Source organism: Pholcus phalangioides, unplaced genomic scaffold (genome assembly GCF_987345545.1).
Source record: "Pholcus phalangioides strain wild (caught in Gottingen) unplaced genomic scaffold, Ppha-v1.0 ptg000027l_1, whole genome shotgun sequence".
Classification (NCBI taxonomy): Eukaryota; Metazoa; Arthropoda; class Arachnida; order Araneae; family Pholcidae; genus Pholcus; species Pholcus phalangioides.
In genome coordinates this window covers 279,573-302,786 of record NW_028301617.1, presented here as the reverse complement: position 1 = coordinate 302,786, position 23,214 = coordinate 279,573, and the positions used below count along the sequence as shown (strand labels likewise).

The following is a 23,214-nucleotide window of genomic DNA, read 5'->3' as shown; positions in this document are numbered from 1 at the left end:
GAAATTTTCTGGCTGTCTCCTGGTCGGCAGCGGCTTGATAGCCAGTGATTTTCACATTGCGTAATCTGAATCGTTTCTTAAACCTATAAAACCAAAATTTACTAGCATGACAGTCTGATGAAATAAATGTTTCACCAGCCCTTTCCTTTATAGAAGTGTAAAATTATTTCGCCTTTTCTTTTATAATATTAGAGTTAATTGGATTACCTTTTCTGTGGCAGTCTTGACCCACAAAAAAAAACAGCATTTTCTGTACGAGAAACACATGGGTCCCGTAGGAAATGCAAACTTTTCGCTGCCATAGGTGCGGCTACAGCCACGGCTGATCGAATTTCAGATTCCCTTTTCTTGATGTATCTCACCGTTGATTCGTTGATTCCATAATGGCGAGCCCCAGCAGCAATTGACTTACTTGGAATTGACTTACTGGCCAAGAATAGCCAATATATGCAATTTTGCTTGTAAAGTTTTCACTCTTTTTTTTGTTTTTTCGAAGCATTATCGGTACCACTAGACAAATGAGCCATCCTAAACACGCGCAACTCACAAATTTTGTAAACAAAACACGTAAATGACGATTGCTGAGTGTTGCTAAAAAAATCCAATAAAGGGAAAAAAAACCGCGAATACGGAAACCGCGAACACGGGAACCGCGAATACGGGGGTGGGGGCGACTTTATTTGATTAATAACATGGGTAATTCCGTTGGAGAACTTCGGTGATCATTTTTTTCTTTTGATAAGAAGCGCACATTCAGTCGGAAATCTTTTCGACGTGCCTAAACATGCTATCCCATAACTCAACCGACAAAATGACGATTCTCCTCTTGGCAAGAGAATTCTGGGACACCCTGTATAATCAGAAATGTTTGATTCGAATGATGATTTTTAGTTATGCAGAAATGATCTTCGATAACTGTCTTTGATGGTGTTCGTGGGACTCTTATCGGACCCATGTCGATGCAGACGTCTAGCGCGATATTAAGATCTGCATGGTTATCATATCAGTACACATGGGTACCGGAGAATATAGAAGAGAGAGCTATTGTTCGCGTAATTCACTGGAGAGGAAATACAGTATATATATGACGAGATCAGCTATACAAATGCAACATACTTATCACAGAGAAGCTAGAGCTTACTTAAGCTAATCCCCGGCTCTTTTACAGCTTGTCACAGCCTTCTTCTTTCTTTTTTCCCTCCTTCTTCTGCTGCATATCACCTTGGAGTTTGCGACCCAGGGAATTAAGGAAACGAAAACAGAGGAGATACAAAACCAGCTCCTGGCTTTGTTTGTTTGCCTTGATTCTTCCATTGCAGAGTTTGCGTGAAATCTACTGGTTTCGATAAGTCTATTTGGGGCCTCAAGCAGCACAACACGACACGGAAAGGGCATGAAGTGGGTCCAGAAGTTTTGTTTCTTTTGGGACACCAAGTCCGGATGTTTGGCCATTGCTTTTGTATCAGGAGTAAGTACTGAAAATTTTTTTTCTATGAATTTACTACTCTCGTGAAGTTGAGCTCTATTATGTCACATGTGAGACTGGGTAGTTTTAAATGACTGGAAGCCCCGGGTACGGTCCGGGAGCCCCAGCTGTATAGAGACGCAGAGCCCGAGAGGTATAGCCAGCGGTTCCGTATAGCTCGAGTAGCGTAGTGGTGAGATCCTCGTCGTCTACTATGAAGGTTACCGTCAAGGTCCCGGGGTTCGAATCCAGCCAAAAGAGCATCAGGAAAGTTCTTTACCTACCGAACCTGGAGCGATCACCGATAGGTAGCGCCTTCATTTCCCACTCCACTAGTTAAGAATCGCCATATTCCGATATATGACTGTAGTTTTTGGTAGCGGTAAAGCATCTGAATAGCGGGTCTCGTGTTAATGAGACTAAAATTTAGGGGGAGATTCTCAGTTTCCACAGTATACAAGATTCTTAATTGATTAGGAGTAGAACTAGTTGTATATCCTCCAACACAGCTTTTCCCAATTTGTGATCCACGGAATCATTTACTACCATTGGATGAATGACAAATATGATACTTACGTACAGAGCCTCAGCCTGAATGCCGAGACGATTCTTATGATGTTTTTGTTTCTTCACACTATAAACTGACTATACAGGGACCCCGGAGGGGGGGGGGGACGGCTCCACCAAAGATTCCAGCCTGGAGGCCCTGCTGGATGGTGGGGGGTCATTATTTGGCCACATAATCATGCTTTTTCGAATGAGAAAAAAAAACCATTCTATAGTTGGTAAACAGAGAAAATCTAGGTCATGGGTGCCACGTACACACACAAAATTGTAATCGCGGAAATTTTTGCCCAGAAATCTTTTCACTCTACTAATGAGTTTCATTGATGTTTTTGACAGAATGAATTCACTCAGTGCGATCGAAATCGGAAAACTCTTATGAGAATTTTGCATCGCTCAGGATTTTTTCCATTCCGCACATACAATCTCTTCGCAAATTTCTCAAGCGTGTTATATACTTCAAACCCTGTCAGTAGACTGCCATGTAAAAATGAACCACGAATCATAAGAGCTGGAAAATCATAGTCAAACCTCTTTTAAAAGTAACAAAACATGGGATTACTGTAGTCTTTGTCACACACGAGCCGATCTCCCCTTCAAAAAGTCTCACCACAGCGTCTTCAAAAAGTCTCACCACAGAGAGCAACAGACCTACAAACAGTGCAAATATAATTCAATCATAACACATCACTCACTTCACTTCTGAAATAGAGATGGCAGCACTGAAAAAATCAAACACAATCCTACATACGCACTCAGACGGTTAGGTACACACAAAGTTACACTTCCGGCACAACTCACTAGGTAGTAAATCGTCCATAGATGGTGATGGACGTGAGTTGTGTTCGGTTTGAAAGATAGAAAGAAGAAAGTCTTTATCACATCCAAAATTCCAAAAAATTAGTGCATGAGCAAGGGTTTATCGCAAAAATGATCCAAAGCGACTGAATAGATACATTTTCAAGAAGTTTCTGTAAAGATAAATAATTTATGTTGATATTTTTGTTCCTATTGCGGTCAAAACGACCGCCTACGTCGTTCCACATAGTTCGAAATTCCTCTCGTTCTAGTGTTTTAAGGGATGGGTCGACGGACACCTGAAATTGTTTCAAGATTTTCCATTGATTCGGAATTTTTTTTTCCTTGTTACAAAACTCCATCTTGTTTTGCTATTCTCAAATTGACTGTTTGACTGACTTTGTTATTCTCAATTGAGTTGTGCCGGAAGTATGAGTGTCCCGCCTCCAAATCTCCTGGGTCCTCCGGGGTGTGTGAAAACGATTATATACAATATATACATCACACATAATACACAAAGCTGCCTCGCGACATTTGGCCAGTCGTGGCCCAGCTTCAGAGTTCAGCCGCTCCGCGAGCCGTTACCTAATTGGCGCGATTTTCATTCCGCTGCCTCGTGACAGTTGCCCATAAGGCGCAGCTTTCACCCTCCTTCGAGTAACGTTCGCAAATCTTGTGGGCAGTTTTGTGGTGGAATCCGAAGTCTGCCCCAGCGCTTGGCTGAGCCCTTGCTGCCTTACCATTGTTGCCGACCGACATTGAGGCCAACCAATGGGTCTTCTGGTGGTGTGCTCCCAGGTGAGCCCACATTACTCGGTTTGGCCCTTACAGGCATGTCAAATCCTACTATTCCCGCTCTTCTTCCTCTCTTCTTTCTGACTCGCTCTGCAGGGGGCAAATGCCAATGTTTGGATGGTCCACCTCAAAAGTTTTATTTTCTTTCGCTATAAATTTACAGTTCCATTTATTTATTTTTTGGGATTGGCTTCTAAACTACAAATTATCTATGAATTCTCGGCAAGTGATTCTGGTAGAACCAGCGTAAAGAGAACGTGCCATGATTTTCATGATGTTCGCTAAAAGGGGACCAGTGGTCGTATAAAGAGCCGCTGTGGTTGTCTCACCACAGAGAGCAGCAGGGCTACAACGGTACAATCATTTAATCACTACACTTCACCGATAGTTCGAAAAATTGATGGCGGATGGCACACAACTAGCATTACACAGAAACAAACCTCACGTGTGTTTCTGTACACGCCTATTGCAACAGGTACTAATTCGTTGGAAGTTCCGCACAGGATTATGGATGACGTGCATGTGTGATTCAGTAGTAGTAAGTCGTATAGAAGATGTCCGCCTGAGGGGGGGGGGGTATTAAAAGAGAAACTTCATTTACATTTTTGTTAAGTACCCGATTATTATCCCTTTAAATATATAAATCCAAAAAACATGATCCATAATGAGAAATATCATATGGTTCCCTATCTCAAGGAAGAGTTCTCGTTTCCAAAAACCCTTCTTGTACGTAGAAAACGTATCAGTGTTCTGATGTGCGTTATCAGTGGTGAGACTAGCATAAATTATGATCACTAAAAGCATCCCGTACCTTTATCACCTCGCAAGAAAAACAAATGCCATAAGGGAGATATTCGGGTATTTATGGCTCGTATTTCAATGCCGTGGGGGGAAAAGTCTACTGCATTCCGGACGGATAACGCGATCGCGGAGAAAGAAGAATAATTTTTATTGGCAGGTGGCGAACGGACGACTGCCCTGATTGGTTTGAGCAAAGAAGAAACTGTCGTCTCTTAACGATTTTCTTTTTATTATTTTTACAGGTATTGAGCGTACTATGTTGTGTTGGATCAGTGCTGAGACTTCTGCTAGGATTGCCGATCGTTATGCAGAATGATGACCTGCAGGGCCAGTTCCCGTGTAAGTTCAATCAGGTACAACTTTCCTAGACTGGCGGATACGAATATAGTGCACGATGGTTTTCGATTCTGCGAGTCGGCGTGGCTACGAATTGCTAAAAAATTTGAAATACGGTCTTTTAACCAATCAGCGAAGGCGCCGACTTGTAGAATCGGGAAACTCTCGTGCACTATGTTCGTACCCTAACTTTATAAATCTTACTCTCTTCCGAAACCTCGTCACCGCTCATTTCAAATATACTTTACAGATCTGGAAATGGATCTATGTTGGTGTCACATGTCTTACGGTATCCCGTAGGGCTCTCGTCGTGAGGATCCAGATTCGAACCCCGTTGGCGGCACAGTGTTAGTGGGTTGAAGTTGGTTTACTGTGGTTGTGAGCCGGTTTGTCATTTGAAAAAGTCTCTCCACAGAGAGAGCTGGCAGACCTCTTACACAGTATTTGCAACAGAGGTGAATACAGATGGATTTATGGATGAGCAGACAGGGATCGCCCTCCGTTCAGTAAAAAAAAGTGTATTATTGGCATAGGCGGGAGGACTGGGGTGTACACTGTCCACTTCGATGATCGCTCCCCACCCGTTCGAAAAGCCCGTATCCGCTTATGACTTACATAACACGATAATTCTCAAGCATTTGCCATTTTCTATTCGGAATATGGACGATATAGATGACAACATAATTCATTCAAACCGAGCACAACTCCAGTCTGTGTCCATGGGAACTTTACTACTGAGTTGTGCCGAAAGTGTGCATGTGGCATGTGTACCCGACGGTCTGAATGCGTATCAGGTGTTGAGTGTAAGTTTTTGATGCTGCCATATATTTTTTGAGCTATGAGTGAAGTGTAATGATTGAATACTTGAACCGTTTGTTGAGTGGTTCCGTTGTAGGTCTGTTGGCCAAGTCTTTTTAACGTGATCGTATTCGCGCCTCGAAGTTGGGAACCACAGGAAACCAACTTCAGCCGACCGCCACCTGTGCCACCGGTGGGGTAGAAGACAGCACCAGCAAGAAGCACAACTCTGGCAACATAATTATGTTAGGGACACACATAGACTCAGAACACACAGTCCGTCACGTACCGATTCGTTAGAAATTCCACAGAGGAATTCTTCTTCTTGACCTTATAGTACGTGGTGCATGTACGGTTAAGAAGTCACTTAAGAAGAAAGACACCCGCTGTGTGGGCATCATGTTCAGTAAACCCGGGTTCGAAACCCACTGGCTGCATAGCGGTGGTCGGCTGAAATTAGTTTTCTGTAGGTTTTCAATTTCGAGTCACAAGAGGTCTCCCTTTCAGTAAAAGATAGCAGGCAGACATTCCACACGACATAAACAAAAAAAAATTCGGATATCTATCACTTCCGACGGATGGCAGCACTAGACCATCAACGTGATACTTACATAACATGAAAAATTCAAGCATTTGCCATCTTTACTTCAAAATATGAAACACAGATGGCAGCACTAGTAAGAACACGAAACAAACGCAACTCTAACAACATAAATGCGTTAGGTTTATGCATATACATACACTCACTCAACACGTCCCACATGTACCGATTCGTTAGAAATTCCTCAGAGGAATGTTCAGGTTGAAAACGAGGTGCATATTCGGTTAAGTAGTAGTAGTTGATGCACTTATAAGTCTGACATAATAACTAAGCTGAGGGGAGGCCCTGCATACACAAGCACATTACCTCCCGGCATGCACCAATTCGTTAGAAATCCTAATATTCACGAGGTGCATGTGAAGTTTAGTAGTAATTAATGGATCTTATTTCACACTAGAGATAGGCCGCTGGATCTTCATATATTTCCATCACTCGACACCAGAGGCACCAATACGAAGAAAGCATTGGGGGGGGGCGGGAGATTACTTCACTTGAGAGCATTCTTGTGAGGAGTCTGCTCCTCAAGTGGCACGAGCTCTCCTGCCTTCTCAGGTACCGGTGCCACAACACAAAACACAGACGGACGCTGCCAACATGATTGAGAATGGCGTCTATATTGGCGAAACCATAAATTCATCTGCGTTAACAGCCTGTCATACAACATGCCAAATTTGCTGGATAGGCTTGGCTTGAAATTTGGTTACTTGGGTGACCAAGCCTAGCCGCCATACTCGAAGAATTTTTTTCCCAAACTATATAACAGAATGAATGCAGGACACATGAACATTATAAGTCAGAAAGGACAATTAAGTAGGGATGCAACAGGGACCCCACTTTACTATGCCCTGAGAGATACTTAGGGGCCGTTCAAGTATTGCGTAAGCAAATTTTTAGCCATTTTTGACCCCCCCCCCCCCCGGTTAGCAAAATTTCGTCATCAGCTCTGCCCCTCTGAATCCTAACGCATATTGGTGAGATCAGAGACGTACACGGGGGGCATAGGGGGACTCGTGCCCCCCGCCCTCCCATGATCAAAAATATATTTTTTAATGCAAAAAAATACTTTTTTAAATTGAAATTTCGGAAGAAAATACGATTACATGTTACTACAATCAATTTCTGTTAATTTCAATGCTATTTGAAGGCTATGAACTCAAAATTTATCTTTAATAAATTCATTGCGACCCACCCTCTAAGCTATATACGATAAACCCTTGACCCGCGGACCAAATGCCCTGGGCGTTATCTGATGTGGCCTGCCTCCTCAAACGTAATTTTGTAAAAATGAACTAAGCGGCACATTTACAGATCCGTGGTACATTTCCAGAGAATTTAAGCGGTCCGTGGCACATGTCATGGATCGCTTAGGTGTTCTGGAACTGTGTCCCAGGTCATTTCAGATCACTTAAATGACCTGGGACACAGTTCCAGAACACTTAAGCGATCCATGACACATTTAGAAATCCCTTGAGTGACATGTGACGTAGTTTTAGAGCACTTAAGTGGCCCCCAGTGCGGTTCTACATCGCTCAAGTTACCCGCGGCATATAATTACGGATCACCTGAGTGAGGCGCGGCACAGTTCCAGAGCACTTAAGCGGCCCGGACACATTTCCAGATCACTTGGATCCGCGAAAAATTGAGAGATCACTAAAGTGGCTCTGTAGGGCATTTATCAATAGGGGGGGGGATGTTACTTCAAGTGCTCACAAACTATATCGAAACGTTTTTCTCGTTTTTAGCGCACCGAATAAGATGCCATTAAAAATATTTAATATTTTCATAAAGGGTGGTTGATGACGTAAGCATTATCCAACCCCCCCCCCCTCCTCCCCCACTTTTCATCAAAAGTCAGCAAATCGGAAACCCCCTTCCCCCATCGATGATGACGTAATACTTGAACGGCCCCTTAGGTAGGCAACTAGATGCTTGGTCACCCGGGGTAAGTGTGCATTTTGGCGCTCCCCACCCTTGTAATGTTGAAGGTAAGGTTTGAGAATGAAATTTGCGTCCCCCCCTCTGGTCCAACGCCCGGGGCACGAGACCCGCCTGCTCCCCCCCCCCCCCCCAGTTGCGGCCCTGGTACGGATACCTCCCCATGACTTTCGGATACCTAAGTTTTTCAAGATTATCAGATTACTTTTCGAAATGATTGGAATTTTTTTTTTTTTGTTACAGCGCGCATGTTCATTTTATTCTACTTTTCAGTCAACCCGATGTTCTTCCTGTTCTCGGCCGCGTATTTCGCCGTCCATACGATAGCCTCGTTCACGCTAGTACCAGCAGTCAAGAAGGTGAGTCGCGCATACTATTGCAATAATAATCATGTTCAATGTATAGACTGTGCCATGGGGGTTTTTTTTCTAAATATCAAGATTAGTGTGTTCATTTCGAATATCACCTCATGAAGCTACAGGGTTCACAGACATGTACACAGACAAAAAGGACTCCCTAACTTTGAAACGACATATCTCAGAAACAAAGAAAGAAAGATGAAATATTTACGTCACATTTGATAGGTAGGTCTGGAATTTCAAATGCGGTTGTTTGTAAAATTAGTTACAACTTCGGCTAATAGACGGCGAGCCCTTAAAACAATTTGTTCTGCACAAACATGGGTCAAATCACAAATCACACGACACAGAGTTTACGGACCTTCCTGTAAACAAAGACCTTCAAATAGCCCTACAGAAGGGAGTAGTAAAATAAAACGACTCCGGCACCATCTATAAGTTAAAATCGTAATTAATCTTGCATAGAAGTGTCTTTAAAATTCCAAGCCTACCCGTTAAACACATAACACTCGTTCCATCTTTCTTTCTATCAACATTTCCCTGTTATGTCATTTCAAAATTAGAGAGTCCTTTCTGAAACACCTCGCAGAATGGCGTTATTGATATCCCGTTTGAGTAGCTTAGGTATCGCTATCTAGGTTCTGGAACACTCTGAACCCCTTTGCCGCCAAAATGAGAGTGGTGATAATACACATCTAGACAAACAATTTTTTAACCCTCATAACCCATTTATTCGGGAGATATGTATACATCACCCCACTTTAGAATTCACCAAATTATAGCAACCTTGAACCACGATAAACCACGGCGTCCTTCCTGTCACGTGTGACAGGATACGGGAAAATACGGGGCATCGCCAATTATCGCCAAGAACAACGCCAAAAGTGTACAAAGTTGCCAATTATTGCTGAAATTACGAAAAAATCGCAATGGCGGGAAGCGAAGCGTTACTGCAAATTGCAGTGGATTAAAATGAATTCCACGAAGTAAAACGTTCAGCAAGACAAGTGTGGGCGATTAATGCTCTTATTTATAGTTGTAATTATCATAATATAATATATCAGCCACCTCGTTGGGCATTTTGCCTGTTGTGGCGTTGTATTTGTATGAGATGAAAAATAATTTCAATCTTTGTCTTCAATAGAGAATAAAAATCTAAGTAGGCGTCATGTAAAAAACGGGAAAAACCGGGACACTTTTGCAAGAAAGTCGGGACGGCTAGAAAAAGAAAGAAAACCGAGACTGTCCCGGGAAATACGGGACGTATGGTCACCCTAGTCACAGGAAATTACGGAGGGGATTTAGCGTCCCTCTTCTTTTCTAACGGTATTACGCGTGTGTGTAGGGAAAATATTTTTTTCCCTTTCTCTTGGAGTTACTTTAAGATCTTTCGTTTCTTTTTTGACAGCTTGCTTTAATTCTATTTTAACATGCGCTGACGAAAGAAAATGATTTGCGACCCTAGGTTCTTTTGAAAGAAAATGTTTGTCTTGACGTATACTATGACCATGGCCCCCACATCCTGGAGTAGGGCCCTAGGCCGGGATCTTTTGCGGGGCCCCCGACCAGACTTTCACGGGCTCCTTTATGGTAGATTTATACAAATACAAATACAAATACAACGCCACAACAGGCAAAATGCCCAACGAGGTGGCTGATAAAAAGATGCCCATAAAAATATGGATGTCATATGTTTCAAAAATACAGCAACCCAATTAAAAATGCAATTAACACAAATTACAAACAATATATACACATGATAAAATATTATACAATGCCCATAAAGAATACTTATGGTTGTCTTATTCTAAGAATGGATAGAGCTTCTCGATTTACCCCAACATGTTTATCGTATTTCTTTTTAAACGTGTCAATTGTGTTACAATTTACTACCTCCGGGGGTAAGCTATTCCATTTATTAACAACCCTATTGGAGAAAAATTCCCTGCGACACCATAACCTTGCATTGTCCCTCACCAATCGATACTGGTGTCCCCTTGTAAAAGCAGTCGATTGGCGGTGTACTAAAAGTTCATGGTCCATCCTATCCATCCCATTGAAAATTTTGAACACTTCGATCATATCTCCTCGACACCTGCGTTCATCCAATGTAAACATATTCAAAAAATGAAGTCTTTCTTCATAACTCAAGCCCTGTGTGCCAATAAGGACACGCGTAGCTCTTCTCTGCACCCCTTCAACCAAGTCTATGTCCCTCTGTAGGTATGGTCTCCAAAACCGTACAGCATACTCCAGTCCAGGACGAACTAAGCCTCGTAAAAGCGGAAGAATGACTTTAGGAGAACGCGAAGAGACCTTTTTGAAAATGAGACCAAGCATTCTATTCGCTTTTTTGACAACCGCTGAACAATGTTCAGAAAACTTAAGTCGCTCGTCAATGAGAATTCCCAAATCGGTGACTCCTAGTTGCATCCGGGATAGTGACACCATTCAACTCGTAAGAGAACCGTGGGTTGTTCGAACCAAAATGAGCGACCATGCACTTATCTACGCTAAACGTCATGCACCATTCATTTGCCCATGCTGCAATCTTGTTTAAGTTGGTCTGGAGCAACTCCCTATCGCTTTCATTTCCGATTACTCCCATTAGCTTCACATCATCTGCGCATTTGCTAGTAATTCCATCGACACCCTGATCGAGTTTGTCGATAAAAAGTGAAAAAAGTATGGGGCCAAGGACACTTCCCTGAGGAACTCCACTTGTGACGTCTGTCCAACCAGAGAATTCCCCGTTCACCATAACTCGTTGCGACCTATCTCTTAACCACGATTCTATCCAATTCAGCAAGTTGCCCCCTATTCCAATCTCGTGTAAACGCTTCAAGAGTTTGCCATGTTGGACCCGATCGAATGCCTTCTGGAAATCAAGGTAAACAACGTCGACATTTTTGCTCTTACCCAAAGCCTTAGTCACGTAATCATAGAAGCAAAGGAGGTTAGTTACACATGACTTCCCCTTCCTGAACCCATGCTGATTATCCGACAATACATTATTCTCGTCTATCCACTTCACAAACTGCCTTTTGATGATAATTTCCAAAATTTTCGAGAGGGAGCTCGTCAAACTCACTGGACGATAATTAGACACCACTTCTCTACTACCCTTCTTAAATATCGGAACAACGTTAGCCAGTTTCCAATCTCTCGGGACGATACCCTCAGCAACACTACTCCTGTATATCTGTGCGACTGGCCCCAACAATTCATTAGCACCTTCCCTGAGAACCCTGGGATAGATATCATCTGGTCCTGGTGCTTTGCTAGCACATACATTTCTTAGAAGATTTAGGACCTCCACGTCTTCCACTTGAATATCGTTGAGCGTTTTATTACCCCATGCAACACCCGTATATCGAATATCATTATCTCCATTAAAAACCGACGCGAAAAAGTCATTGAAAGCACTACACATGCCTACATTGCTCTCTACTTTTGAGCCTCCTATCGAGAGGGGGGCCAACTGTCCCCTTACATCCATTATTGACGTATCGAAAAAATGATTTTGGGTCAGAGCCAATGTTATCTGCCAACCTAGATTCAACTTGCTTTTTACTATCCCTTATCGCTTTCTTCAACAGTCTTCTTTTATCAGTAAACAATGATAGGTCACCTCGTCCACTTTTATACTCTCTGAATGCTCTTTTCTTTTCAAGATAAAGGTTCCGCACGCTATCCGTGAACCATAGAGGGTGTGATGTACAAACACGCTTTTTTCGAACAAAGGGTATGACGTCGTGCAAAACAGAGGACAGCTTTGTACTAAATTCTTCCCATTGACTTACCACCCCTACTGATTCCAACCGGTCTTTGAAAACTTCCGCTAACCTTCTTCGCAAAACATCAAAGTTAGTTCTCCGAAAACAAGGAACCAGTCTTTTGTTATCAACCTTACCCGAGGAAAAGTTACAGTGAAATCTGACGATACGATGATCACTGGAAGAAAACTCTTCCCCCACCGAAACATGTTCAACTAGATCCTCAGAACTAGTAAGAACTAAATCCAAAATAGCAGTACCCCTAGTGGCTTCTGATACATGCTGATACAAAAAATTTTCGAGCACCAACTTAAGAAAGTCTCTTTCATACTGATTTCCAGATGAAAGGTTCTCCCAATCAATGCCCGGGTAATTGAAATCCCCTAGTATGAGAACCCTCTTACGCTTACACATGTAGGAAATTTCATCATGCAATTTGGCGATGTAGTTTTGATCCCTATTCGGTGGATTGTAACAAAACACAACAAAAGTTTATGACGTCTTTTGTTTTCAAGCTCAACCCATATAGTTTCAATATCACTTCTCTGCACGTTACACTCTCTAGCCTTCAAACATGATTTCACGTATATCAACACTCCACCCCCCTTTCCTATCAGATCTATTTCTCGAAAAAGTATCGTATCCTGAGATGTGTAAGAAAGATTCATCCCCATCGTTTGCCCAAGATTCTGTAATGGCTATAAGATCCAAGTCCTCCACAACTATCATAGTTTCTAAAAAATCTTTCTTATTACCCAAGCTCCTGGCATTTATTAACACACATTTTAATTTGCCCGGTGGTTTGTTGTCAATCGAGAAGCCATCCAAGTCAGAGGTGGGTAATTCCCCGTCAATACTGTTGTGATTATCATTAACTAACCCGCATTCCCGACTACGTGGTCTGGGAGTAAAAAACCTGACCTAAGACTATCGTAAACCTCCCAGGCCCCTCTCTTATTTAGATGGATCCCATCCGAACGAAGCCACCTATCGGTAAATGCGGGAAGCTCCAAGAACGTGACCCCGAGTGAGGAGCAAATGTCCTTCAGGCCTATATTGAATTGGTGGATCCTACTCCTATATCCCCTACTACCCCTTGGCAGTACTGGAATCACTGCCACATCCGAACCCCCCTCCCTAGCGGATAATAGTAAATCCCGGTATTCTGACAGAGACTCACTAATATTCGCTCCTACCTGATTTGTTCCCACCCACAGAATCACCCGCAAGGGCAACTTTCGGCGATGAAAAACGTCTCGAACGTTGCCAATCTTCCCCCCAGGAAGACAACAGCGCTCGAAACCCCGAAAATCCCTACACACTCGGTTCCCAAGTTCCCTAACCATAGAATCGCCGATGATTAAACCCCTATCACTATCCCCCTCTACCTCATCCACGACCACCCATTCGCCCTCTAAAATGTCGTTGTTCGTGGAGATTGCTTCTTCATCAACAGGTGGCTCGACGACCAGAGGGTCCGTTATAACCGGGCCCTCTAGCACCCTAACTTTTTCCCGTAAAGCTTCGACCTCGAGTTCCAGCCTTTTTCTATCCAAGCACCCTTTACAATTGAAACTATCAGCTACTATACCCCTAGACCAGGGAAACCTCCCGTCGCAAGCTCTACACAACACTAGTCGAGGTCGAGGCATACTAACTTCACTATAGCGTGAAAAACAAAAAAATAATGAAAATCATCCTGGGCCCCAGGGCTAGAGCCTTGCCAGCCCACCCCTTGTGGGGGCCATGACTATGACCCCTTTCCTATCGCGATAGTTCTGGGATACTCTGCATATTTAATATCCCAGATGTAGAATTTTTTTTTTTCTTGTTAATTTTTGAATTTCTATTCAGGAAATGAAGCTGTTCATGGTGCCGAGTATTGTCACTATCGGAGTCGATATCATCCTGACCTGTACAGCCGTGATTGCCTTGGCCATCAAAGCGGTGAGTGGTGGTTGCGTAAATTAAACTTTCAGTTAAATGCTGATTGCTATGGCGTCAATAGCCATCGCTATCAGATGAAGCGGGAGAGTTCCAATTTCCAGCCCAATATAATATAATAATAAGAGAAAAGGGAAAAGGGGACTTGAGCCATTTAAATTGTACAAAACATGCTCTTTCGCCTCCATCAACACTCCTTAATTTTATGGCCACTTACTTAAAGGGTCCCTTCAAAGTTTGCGTAATAGCCGCTTCGTATTCTTCTTTTCTCTCTCTCTCCCCTATATACTGAAGCCTATTCAGGGGCGTAGCCAGAACTTTCGTTCGGGGGGGGGGGGACCACTTTCATTTTGGGGGGGGGGGGACCAAAGTGACAGAACAATGGATTTGGCCATCATCTTTTTCCCTTTTTTCGGTAATTTTCTCACATTTCGGGGGGGGGGCAGACCCTCAAGTCCCCCCCCCCTCGCTACGCCCTTGAGCCTATTGACCATTGTATTGCCACCTGCAGGCAATTGACTTTATTTCTGACTTTCTTGCTTCCTCTCTACTTTTCTTTTCCTTCTTTTTTGTACAACTTCCCTCCCCCCCCCCCCCACACACACACACAGAAAACATCTTCCTCCCATATGCTTCGAAAGATCGTAAGGGGTGAACTTGACCAATGATGTCAATATTAATACTAATTTGTACCTACGTAATCCTCATCACCCAATGGAAGAATCTTTCTTTGAAGCCGGACTACCAATTAGAAATAGGGGGTTGGTACCCCTCAAAACTTTACTTTTTGGAATCTTGGAAACAAAATTGAAGTAGATTGATTAGTGCAAGCTAGAAATCAAGTTGAGAAAAAGATGTAGTTAGATTTTTGTTTTTAGACATTGAAATTCGATTCCCATCAGGAGCGGCGATCATCTGTGACAAAGGGGATGGAGGAAAGGTAGGAAAGAAATTCTTACCACATTTTTAGTAAATTATGGAGGGTTTAATTAAAACCTAAATTATGAGGAATTAACAGGGGGCAGATGGCGAAATTAGGTATAAAGAGTGATTAAAAGAGAGATATTCCAACATCAAGTTAAAATTATTATAATTGAACATATAGTATTCTGTCTATGTATTATGCAGATTTTGGTATCGTGGAAATGGATTTTTTTAATTGACTTTTTATTTGTGTAAATATAACTCGTTCTTTTCATATGATCATTTGATTAAATATTAAATGCTAATGAAATTTAACTGATTCCTTCTTTTCATGAGTCATCGTTTTATTCTAAATGTATATTGGACCACTAGGAGCCTGGGTTAATCTAGATAATTATATATATATATATATTCTTCCAGTGGTTCGATATAACAATGGTACCGTGACCATTCCCTTACAGTATTATTCCAAACTTTATTTTTGTAATACTGTTCTTAATTCATAAATTTACCCTTTTATCACCTTCAGATAAAAATGCTAAAACATGAACAAATGATGACTCTTGAGAGAATGTTCAAATTGATATGGTCATAATGATAATTTAAAAGGAAAAAAAAGAAACATTAAGTTGGTGTTGAAATTTATCATTGTATGGAAACTTTTTGTGTTTTGGGAATTTCTACATTTACTTTCATTGAATTTTGATTTTATAATTTTGTGAAATCTTTTGAATATATTGCACTATGGCTGAAGATCCTAGCAATTTTAATAAGTTAGCGGGGTGCCAGGCATTAATTCCCCATTTTTACAACGTATCCGCTGTCACTCCCCGATATTTTGTTGATACGTTAGAGGCAATCGCAAAAACCGCAAATTGTACTGATTCAGAGAAATTATTGTTGCTAAAATCCAGAGTTAGGGGAGATGCGTTGACACAGATCATTAACAATGTTGATTTGGAAAATGAGCAGAATTATGAAAACTTTAAACAGAAATTTTTTGGATTTTTTCTCCACCAAAACAAGCCTTGCTACACGACAGCAACTTTTCTCGAATTGTCGCATGTCCTCCGACGAAGGGGTCAAAATCTACTCTGCTCGTGTTTCCACAAATACACAAAAAATTTTCGGCAATGCCGATATCAGTAAACCCGAAGTGAAATCACTTTACGAACAAACACGACTAGCCAAATTCTTGGAAGGCCTCCTACCAAAATACAAAAGTTCTATTTTAGTGAAAGACCCCCAATCGTTTCAAGATGCTGTGAATTTCATTGAAACTTTACAAGTTAATGAATCATCAACACAACACGAGACAATTTGTAATGTAGAAAACAGCAAAGATAAAGAAATCAGGAACTTACTAGAAACGCACACAAAACTGACCCACAACACACTTGCTGCACTACAAAAGCAGGTGGAAAATCTTTAACTGCACTCCGTGCCAAGGCACGAAAACAGTGCGCAATTTCGTTTTGAAAATAACCCCTCCACAACTCAAGCATTCTCTGAACCCCCACAGCAACATACTCACACACAGGCGTGGACCGCAGGTTGCGGTGGAAACACTTGCTGCAACGAAACAATTTCACACAGATTTCCACTCAATGATTTTGAAGGTCATAGATACCCTCATTATGCTCAGAATTTTTGTGGAAACTGTGATCGAAACAATCATACAACTTTAGAATGCTATGCTTATAATCCTGAGCACCGTTTCAACCAACGTTCACACGCACCACGCACTCAAAATTTTCATCAGACATTTCATTCTAATCGAGGACGTTTTAATACACGCAATCATTCACCACATCCTCGAAGAAGCAATAGAGGCAGATCAGTAAGATTTGAGAACAACAACACATCTCATTCCGGTAATTTAAGCTAATTAGGGGAACGAACGAAAGTGCTTCCACTTCCGCGACTAGAGTCCGTTCCCCCAACATGAATACCACTTCAACTTCTACAGAGCCGCCACAAGATACATGTATTACACAAGTTAAAACGATAAACACACAGATTCTGGATTCACAAGAAAATGACTTCTACCTTCCTGTTGCTGATGTCAAATTTGCTGGTTGCCAAACAACCAGTTTGATTGATTCTGGCGCCTCAGTCTCATTACTTCAGTATTCTGTTTTTCAGAAAATCAGAAATGATGCACGGATAAAAAAAGCTAACACTGATGTCAGAGTTAAATCTATTTCAGGAGAGCCACTAGATATTTTGGGGTCATTCAAAATCCCTCTCACTTTGGGAAATAAATGCATTATTCATTCATTTTTTATAGTCAGAAATGATTTGGCTACACAATACCAAGCAATAATTGGCTATGACCTTTTGAAGGCCCACATATTCACACTCAACCTCGATAATGACGTATTAGAAGCTGGTAATACAAAAATTAAAATACGAGACGCCAATTCTCCAACTTGTAACACATTATCCACAGAGTACGCCCGACTAGCAACGAAAATCACACTTTTGCCACACGAATCCAGGGTAGTGTATTTGAAAACTGACATTTTGGCTAGTGAAGGGGATGATATAATGTTGACACCTACACTACAAAACGATGCTATAGAAGTACATAGAGCTGTGTGCTCCATCTCTAAAGATATAACGATCCCCATTATGATCATTTGATTAAATATTAAATGCTAATGAAATTTAACTGATTCCTTCTTTTCATGAGTCATCGTTTTATTCTAAATGTATATTGGACCACTAGGAGCCTGGGTTAATCTAGATAATTATATATATATATATATTCTTCCAGTGGTTCGATATAACACTGATAATGACCTATGACCCGTATTTTTGGCTGTCCTAACTTTTGCATAAAATGTCCCTTTTTTTTTTCAAAATCTTGAAAATTTAATCCATCGCAAAATTTATTTGTCTTGACTACTAGTGCGATCATCCCCACCCCCCAGAGGTTTGTCGGTGGAGTTCCGAACCCACCCTGTATACTTTGAGAACCACTGCTGAAAAAACCATAAAAATGAGTTGTAGCAGGACCGAATTTAGGTTTGATGGGGTCCTAGGCTATTAAAGGTAATATGGTCCGTTACATGTCCAACTCCAAGCTGTCTTTTATCAACGACGAATAGTAGCTGTTTTGTGTGTCTACACAGCAGTGACACCAAATTTCTGGATGCGTTAAAATTAGATCATTGAGTGATTTCTCCAAAAATAACAGTTTGAGATCTTTGAGGCCCTCTGCAGACCTCGGGACCCTAGGCTGCAGCCTGCCTACCCTATGGGAGAATCCGGCACTGGGCGTACATATTTACGTCAAAAATTTCGGCACTGCCTACCATCAACCCGAACACAACATTTCGGTATACAATGGGGTATACAAAAAGGTGCTTCACGGTAGACAAAAATAAACCCTCATGCCGTGGATGGTTTACTTACCCCGTTGCAGGATCTCATGATGACGGAGCAGAAATGGCGTGTATGTTTAACAACAAGAAAAGAAAGATTCTCCATTTTGAAACACGAGATGAATTGCAAACGCTTATCTCATATACACAACGCTCCCTGACGGATAAAAAAGAAAGTTAATGGAAGATAAAGTGGGAGTCTCAGGTGTGTGTGTATATGTATGATTGGTTTCCTTCTGTGTCTCGTGAAATAAGATAACACAGAAATGGGTTTTCATTTTATGTTACTTTCCTTATCATTTTCACCTTTATCAAAGTGGCGAGATGTGCTATTTCGAAATATCTTGCAGTGTCTTTGTGGGTTTAATCCGTTATGATTTGAAATTTAATTTGCATACAATACAATATAATGCAGGGGCAGCTCAAGACAAAAAAAGGGAACAGAGCACGAGTTCCTTTTAAGGTTGTAAATCTTCTCACCTAGAATGGCAGATGCACTCTTAAAATTTCCATTCATGGTGAGTGAAGATTGTACTCCCGTACTTTCCAACCGTTACAGATTTGCGAATCCTATTCCGCCGCGTCTTGACGGGTGGGTGAACTGGACCTAGCGGTCTCGAAGGAAAAGGGAACAGAGCATGAGTTCCCTTTTTGTGTTGGAAATCTTCTCACCTAGAATGGCAGATGCACTCTTAAAATTTCCATTCATGATGAGTAATGATTAACCAACTCCCGTGTTTCTCAACCGTTTCGGATTTACGAATCCTATTCCGCTGCATGTGCCTTTAGGCTTGTGCAGAGTGTCTACGGTTGGATGAACAAGACCAAGCGGTCTCGAAGGAAAAGGGAACAGAGCATGAGTTCCCTTTTTGTGTTGGAAATCTTCTCACCTACTTGCTACTTTTCTAGCAGAACACATTTCATGAGCTAGATGGAACCTCTTAGTGGGCTGTATTTTGCCAGCGGGCTGGAGGCTGTGCATCCCTGGTTTAGAACAACCGAAGTTTCTTGTGGCCAATACCCCACACAGCTCTCAATTTATTTATAAATCCTTATCTTTCAGGCGAGAAAGAATGGCCTGGAAAAGTATTTCATTGCGAGCGACATCATTGGTGTATTACTGTTGTTTGCCTTGGTAAGTGGTGGCTGTATCTTCACATGCATGTTTAATCTAGATGCTATAATAAACTATCGGAATGTCTGTGATTAATTGGAGATGTAAGAAACACCAATTATATACAAACGACACCTTCTTTCCTTGTTGTAGGGATACGTTTTGGCCGTTCTGTTGTCACATTACGCACATCTTGCGAAACAATGTGACAGAGGTAAGCTAGAATGCATTTCAATAAAATTCAATCTAGTTTTTGCTAACAAGTGTTTTGCTCAATAACACAACATGGACATCATATTAATTGACATTTAATCACTTTACGATCAAGGACGTAATATTGCGTCCAAATACCAGTGGAATAAAGTCAAAAAAGTTCTCTCTGTTTTCTTCCCCCTCTCTCCTCATCATCGCGAATCTTTGTTGCAACCTTATGAAAAAAAGTAGTTCTTTTCCCCTCCGTAACGTATCCTTTCACTATATTCTTGTAAGAGAGAAAGAGAACAGGTAGGTGAGGGTGAAAAGAGAAATCTACTTCATACCTACTCTCTCTCTCATCTGTAAGTATTATAGATAAAAAAAAGAAAGAGTATAATAGATAAAAGTATATATCTCTCTTATACTTATCTACTATACCGTTTTCCCTTTCATTTGTTATTTTTTCTTATTTTTATACTTTTTCTCCTTCCTTTTTATCTAATATGCGGTTAGGTTAGGACAAGGTTACCATATTTATCGCCGATTCGTCAAACAAAGATCATTCGAGTTTCTTACCAATCAAGAAGAACTTTTCATCAAGAACTTTTATCAAAATTTTATAGCGTAATTCCGGCCTATTTCTACACATGATGGCTTGAACCTGCTCAATGTGATAGTGAATGAATTTGAATCAGATTCCTGCCAACTTTGCTTCAAAGTGCCACTTAAGCTCCGTTTACATGGGAAGTAAAATATTCCGGGAAGTTACCGCTAACAGGGAATTTTCGCTACAACCCGTTTGCATGGGTCTTTAGTTTATGCCGGTACTCCCCCCCCCCCCTCCTTCTTTCTGGAAATCGTCACTGGTCACGTGGGTTGAACGAAAATGGTTGGCGGCTCAAGATGGCTGACAAAGGAGCCAGCAGTAGTTTTCGCGGATTATGGGAGAAAGTCGGAGTCACCCACCGTCAAACCGAAAGATACCCAGGCCACATCGCCATATGGCAATATCGGCTCATTGTCCACACGGACTGGATACCTCTGGCAATTTATTCATAAAAAAGCATACATTACAATCATAACAACTATAAAATCATAATCTAAGTATAAAATCAATTGCGAGATCAAAAACCTACGTATACAATCGGAAATCAAGCATATAATCCTATATATTCCATATTAAATCTTAATTCGAATATAAAATCCTAAATCACATATTGAAATCAATAATAAATCAGATAAAATTCATAATCGATTTCATCCTCAATTTAAATCGTTCGATTTCCATGACATTATACTGGTCTCGTGCTATCAGTCAGTCTTCTTTGTAGTTGATCAGTTTCTTTTTTCTTTGTGAGCGGCGAGGTGGTGCAGTTTGTACTTGTGCTATTGGTTGATGTGGCGTCCGTGGGATCATTTTGTCTTCATTGTCTTCTATCCGTCTAATTATTTTCTTGACTTTATTTATTCTACTTTTGTTTTTAAAAATCTCTCTGAGTGTGGCATTTTCAGCAGCGGGCACAGCCATGTGCTTTATATGTGCAGTTAATGTACATGTTGTCAAGTAATGGATGGGAGTGCCGATTTCACCACAAAGGCAATGATCTGTTCCTCGTTTTTTGAAGCGGTGAAGGTAATTTGGAAAAGGTCCGTGATTGGTTGTAAAAAATACAAGTTCTCTGCTCCAATTTTTTGCGTTGTATGAAACTTTTGGTACTATTTTGTGGACGCTTCTTCCAGTTTTGGCATCATTCCATCGGGTTTGCCATAGATTGAATATTTCTTTTCTTGCCTTTTGTTTCGCTGTTGATGATGGCAATAATATTTTAATTAAATGTACGCCATTGATTGTCGCTGCTTTGGCTATTGCGTCTGCTTCTTCGTTCCCCCCACTCACCCACGTGCGCTTTAATCCAAGATATGCGAATTTGTGGGTTCTTGTGGAGGACCTGCCGAATTTCCCTAGCCATAGCATGGATGGTCATCGGGTTCTGTATTGCATATATACTTGAAATGCCATCGCTATAGATTAGAGTTGCTTGTTGGAATTCTTGAGCTTTTATGGTTGCCATGTATAACGCTAGTAATTCAGCTTGAAAGATATTATTGTCGTTTTCTAGCTTACTACTCCAGCTCTCGATGATCTTATGATCTTTCGCTACTACATATGCTGATGCTGTTCCGGAGATAGTTTTCGAGCCATCTGTGTATATATGAGTTCTTTGGCCTCCTATTTCTTTGTTCTGGTTATTCCCGATAGATGCTTGGTGTTGATGCAGGTCTTCCGATGGGTGGATAGTTATTTGTTTTTCCCGTCTCTGATACGGAGTCACCCACCAATATTCCGCAACAAAAAGAAGGGCCTCTTCTGACGGATGGATCTCCATCCCTCCTTTTTCCTCCATGAGAAAAAAAAAATTTGCCATTCAGGTAATAATCACCAAAGCAACCCCCCCAATCTTACACACATGCAAACGGAGCCTTATAGGGCGTTGAATCCTTGTTTATCAAACCAGATGCTAATATACTAGCCGCTCAACTGTAAGACAGCCTAACACAGTGGGTAAATAATTTCGAGAATCTCTTAAAATTATCATAATTTTGCTATTATAACATTGAGTTCAATTGAGTGACAATATTAAAGTGAATATATATATATATCTCCATGGTAAAACCATGACTAAAACTGACACGTTTCTAGAAGAAAAAGTTTCTCGAATTGTATAATCATGCGTTTCTAACTCTGTTTTTTGTTTTTTTTTTGCGGCATATCTTTCTTACCAATTTCAAACAGTGCTGCTGAGTCCGGACATGACGAAGACATGGGCAGACATTACAAGGCCTCATCATCATCATCGAACCAATATCGAAATAATCGGTCAAGGGAGCACCAGACCATCAGGACCCACGACCGTTTGAAAAACTTTCAAATCACAACATAGTAGGCAATAAAGAGATATTTTTCTTTAGCAATATTACTGTTCTTTAAAGACGGAGATTTCAGTGACTGTGGTAGAGAAATTATTTGTATTTCAGAATGAACGCTAGACATGTATCGATCGATAGCAGCGCTAGAACCCTGATTAATCAAGCCTCTGATCAACCTGAACAACCTGTATAGCTGCCAACTTTTGAGAATGAGAACTATGGCGATTTTCGCGCTGATCCGAATTCAGTACAAAAACCGTAGCAAAGGGATTTTTTAAACACAAAGAATTCATTTCTCATCAATGAAAGTAAAATCATAGGTATTTTTCCCCCTTTGTGAAAAACTTGACATCGTGGTAGCCATCGATAATCATCCTCTAACAGCAGGGTTAATTCACCTGTTGTTGCTACACTCGAATCGAAATCACGCTGAAGCTAAGGCCAAACTCGTGTCCAGCCTGGCCCAACAGGCATAATGTAAATATTTGCCTT

General features: G+C 41.3%; 2 protein-coding genes across 2 annotated transcripts in view; one reads left to right on the top strand and one right to left on the bottom strand.

The window, feature by feature from the left end:
• The window catches only part of LOC149067995 (uncharacterized), a 48,920-nt gene extending 30,276 nt beyond the window's left edge, over positions 1–18,644 (bottom strand). The window contains exon 1 of the mRNA XM_089251640.1: positions 18,517–18,644. The gene's annotated coding sequence lies outside the window, so the exon portion shown is untranslated. The remainder of the gene's footprint in view (positions 1–18,516) is intronic.
• LOC149067994 (uncharacterized) lies at positions 1,239–22,769 on the top strand. The gene is made up of 7 exons (XM_089251641.1): positions 1,239–1,468; positions 4,666–4,762; positions 8,367–8,452; positions 14,083–14,175; positions 19,549–19,620; positions 19,753–19,813; positions 22,589–22,769. The coding sequence occupies exons 1-7, from the start codon at positions 1,394–1,396 to the stop codon at positions 22,711–22,713; spliced, it is 609 nt and encodes a 202-aa protein (XP_089107767.1). The 5' UTR covers positions 1,239–1,393; the 3' UTR covers positions 22,714–22,769.
• Positions 22,770–23,214: the final 445 nt, after the last annotated feature.

Bases quoted from the DNA above. Each gene is read 5' to 3' on its own strand.
- LOC149067994 (XM_089251641.1), top strand. From the start codon at position 1,394: ATGAAGTGGGTCCAGAAGTTTTGTTTCTTTTGGGACACCAAGTCCGGA. The intron at 4,763-8,366 runs GTAAGTTCAATC...TCTACTTTTCAG, and splicing joins CCTGCAGGGCCAGTTCCCGT to TCAACCCGATGTTCTTCCTG. The intron at 14,176-19,548 runs GTGAGTGGTGGT...CTTATCTTTCAG, and splicing joins TTGCCTTGGCCATCAAAGCG to GCGAGAAAGAATGGCCTGGA.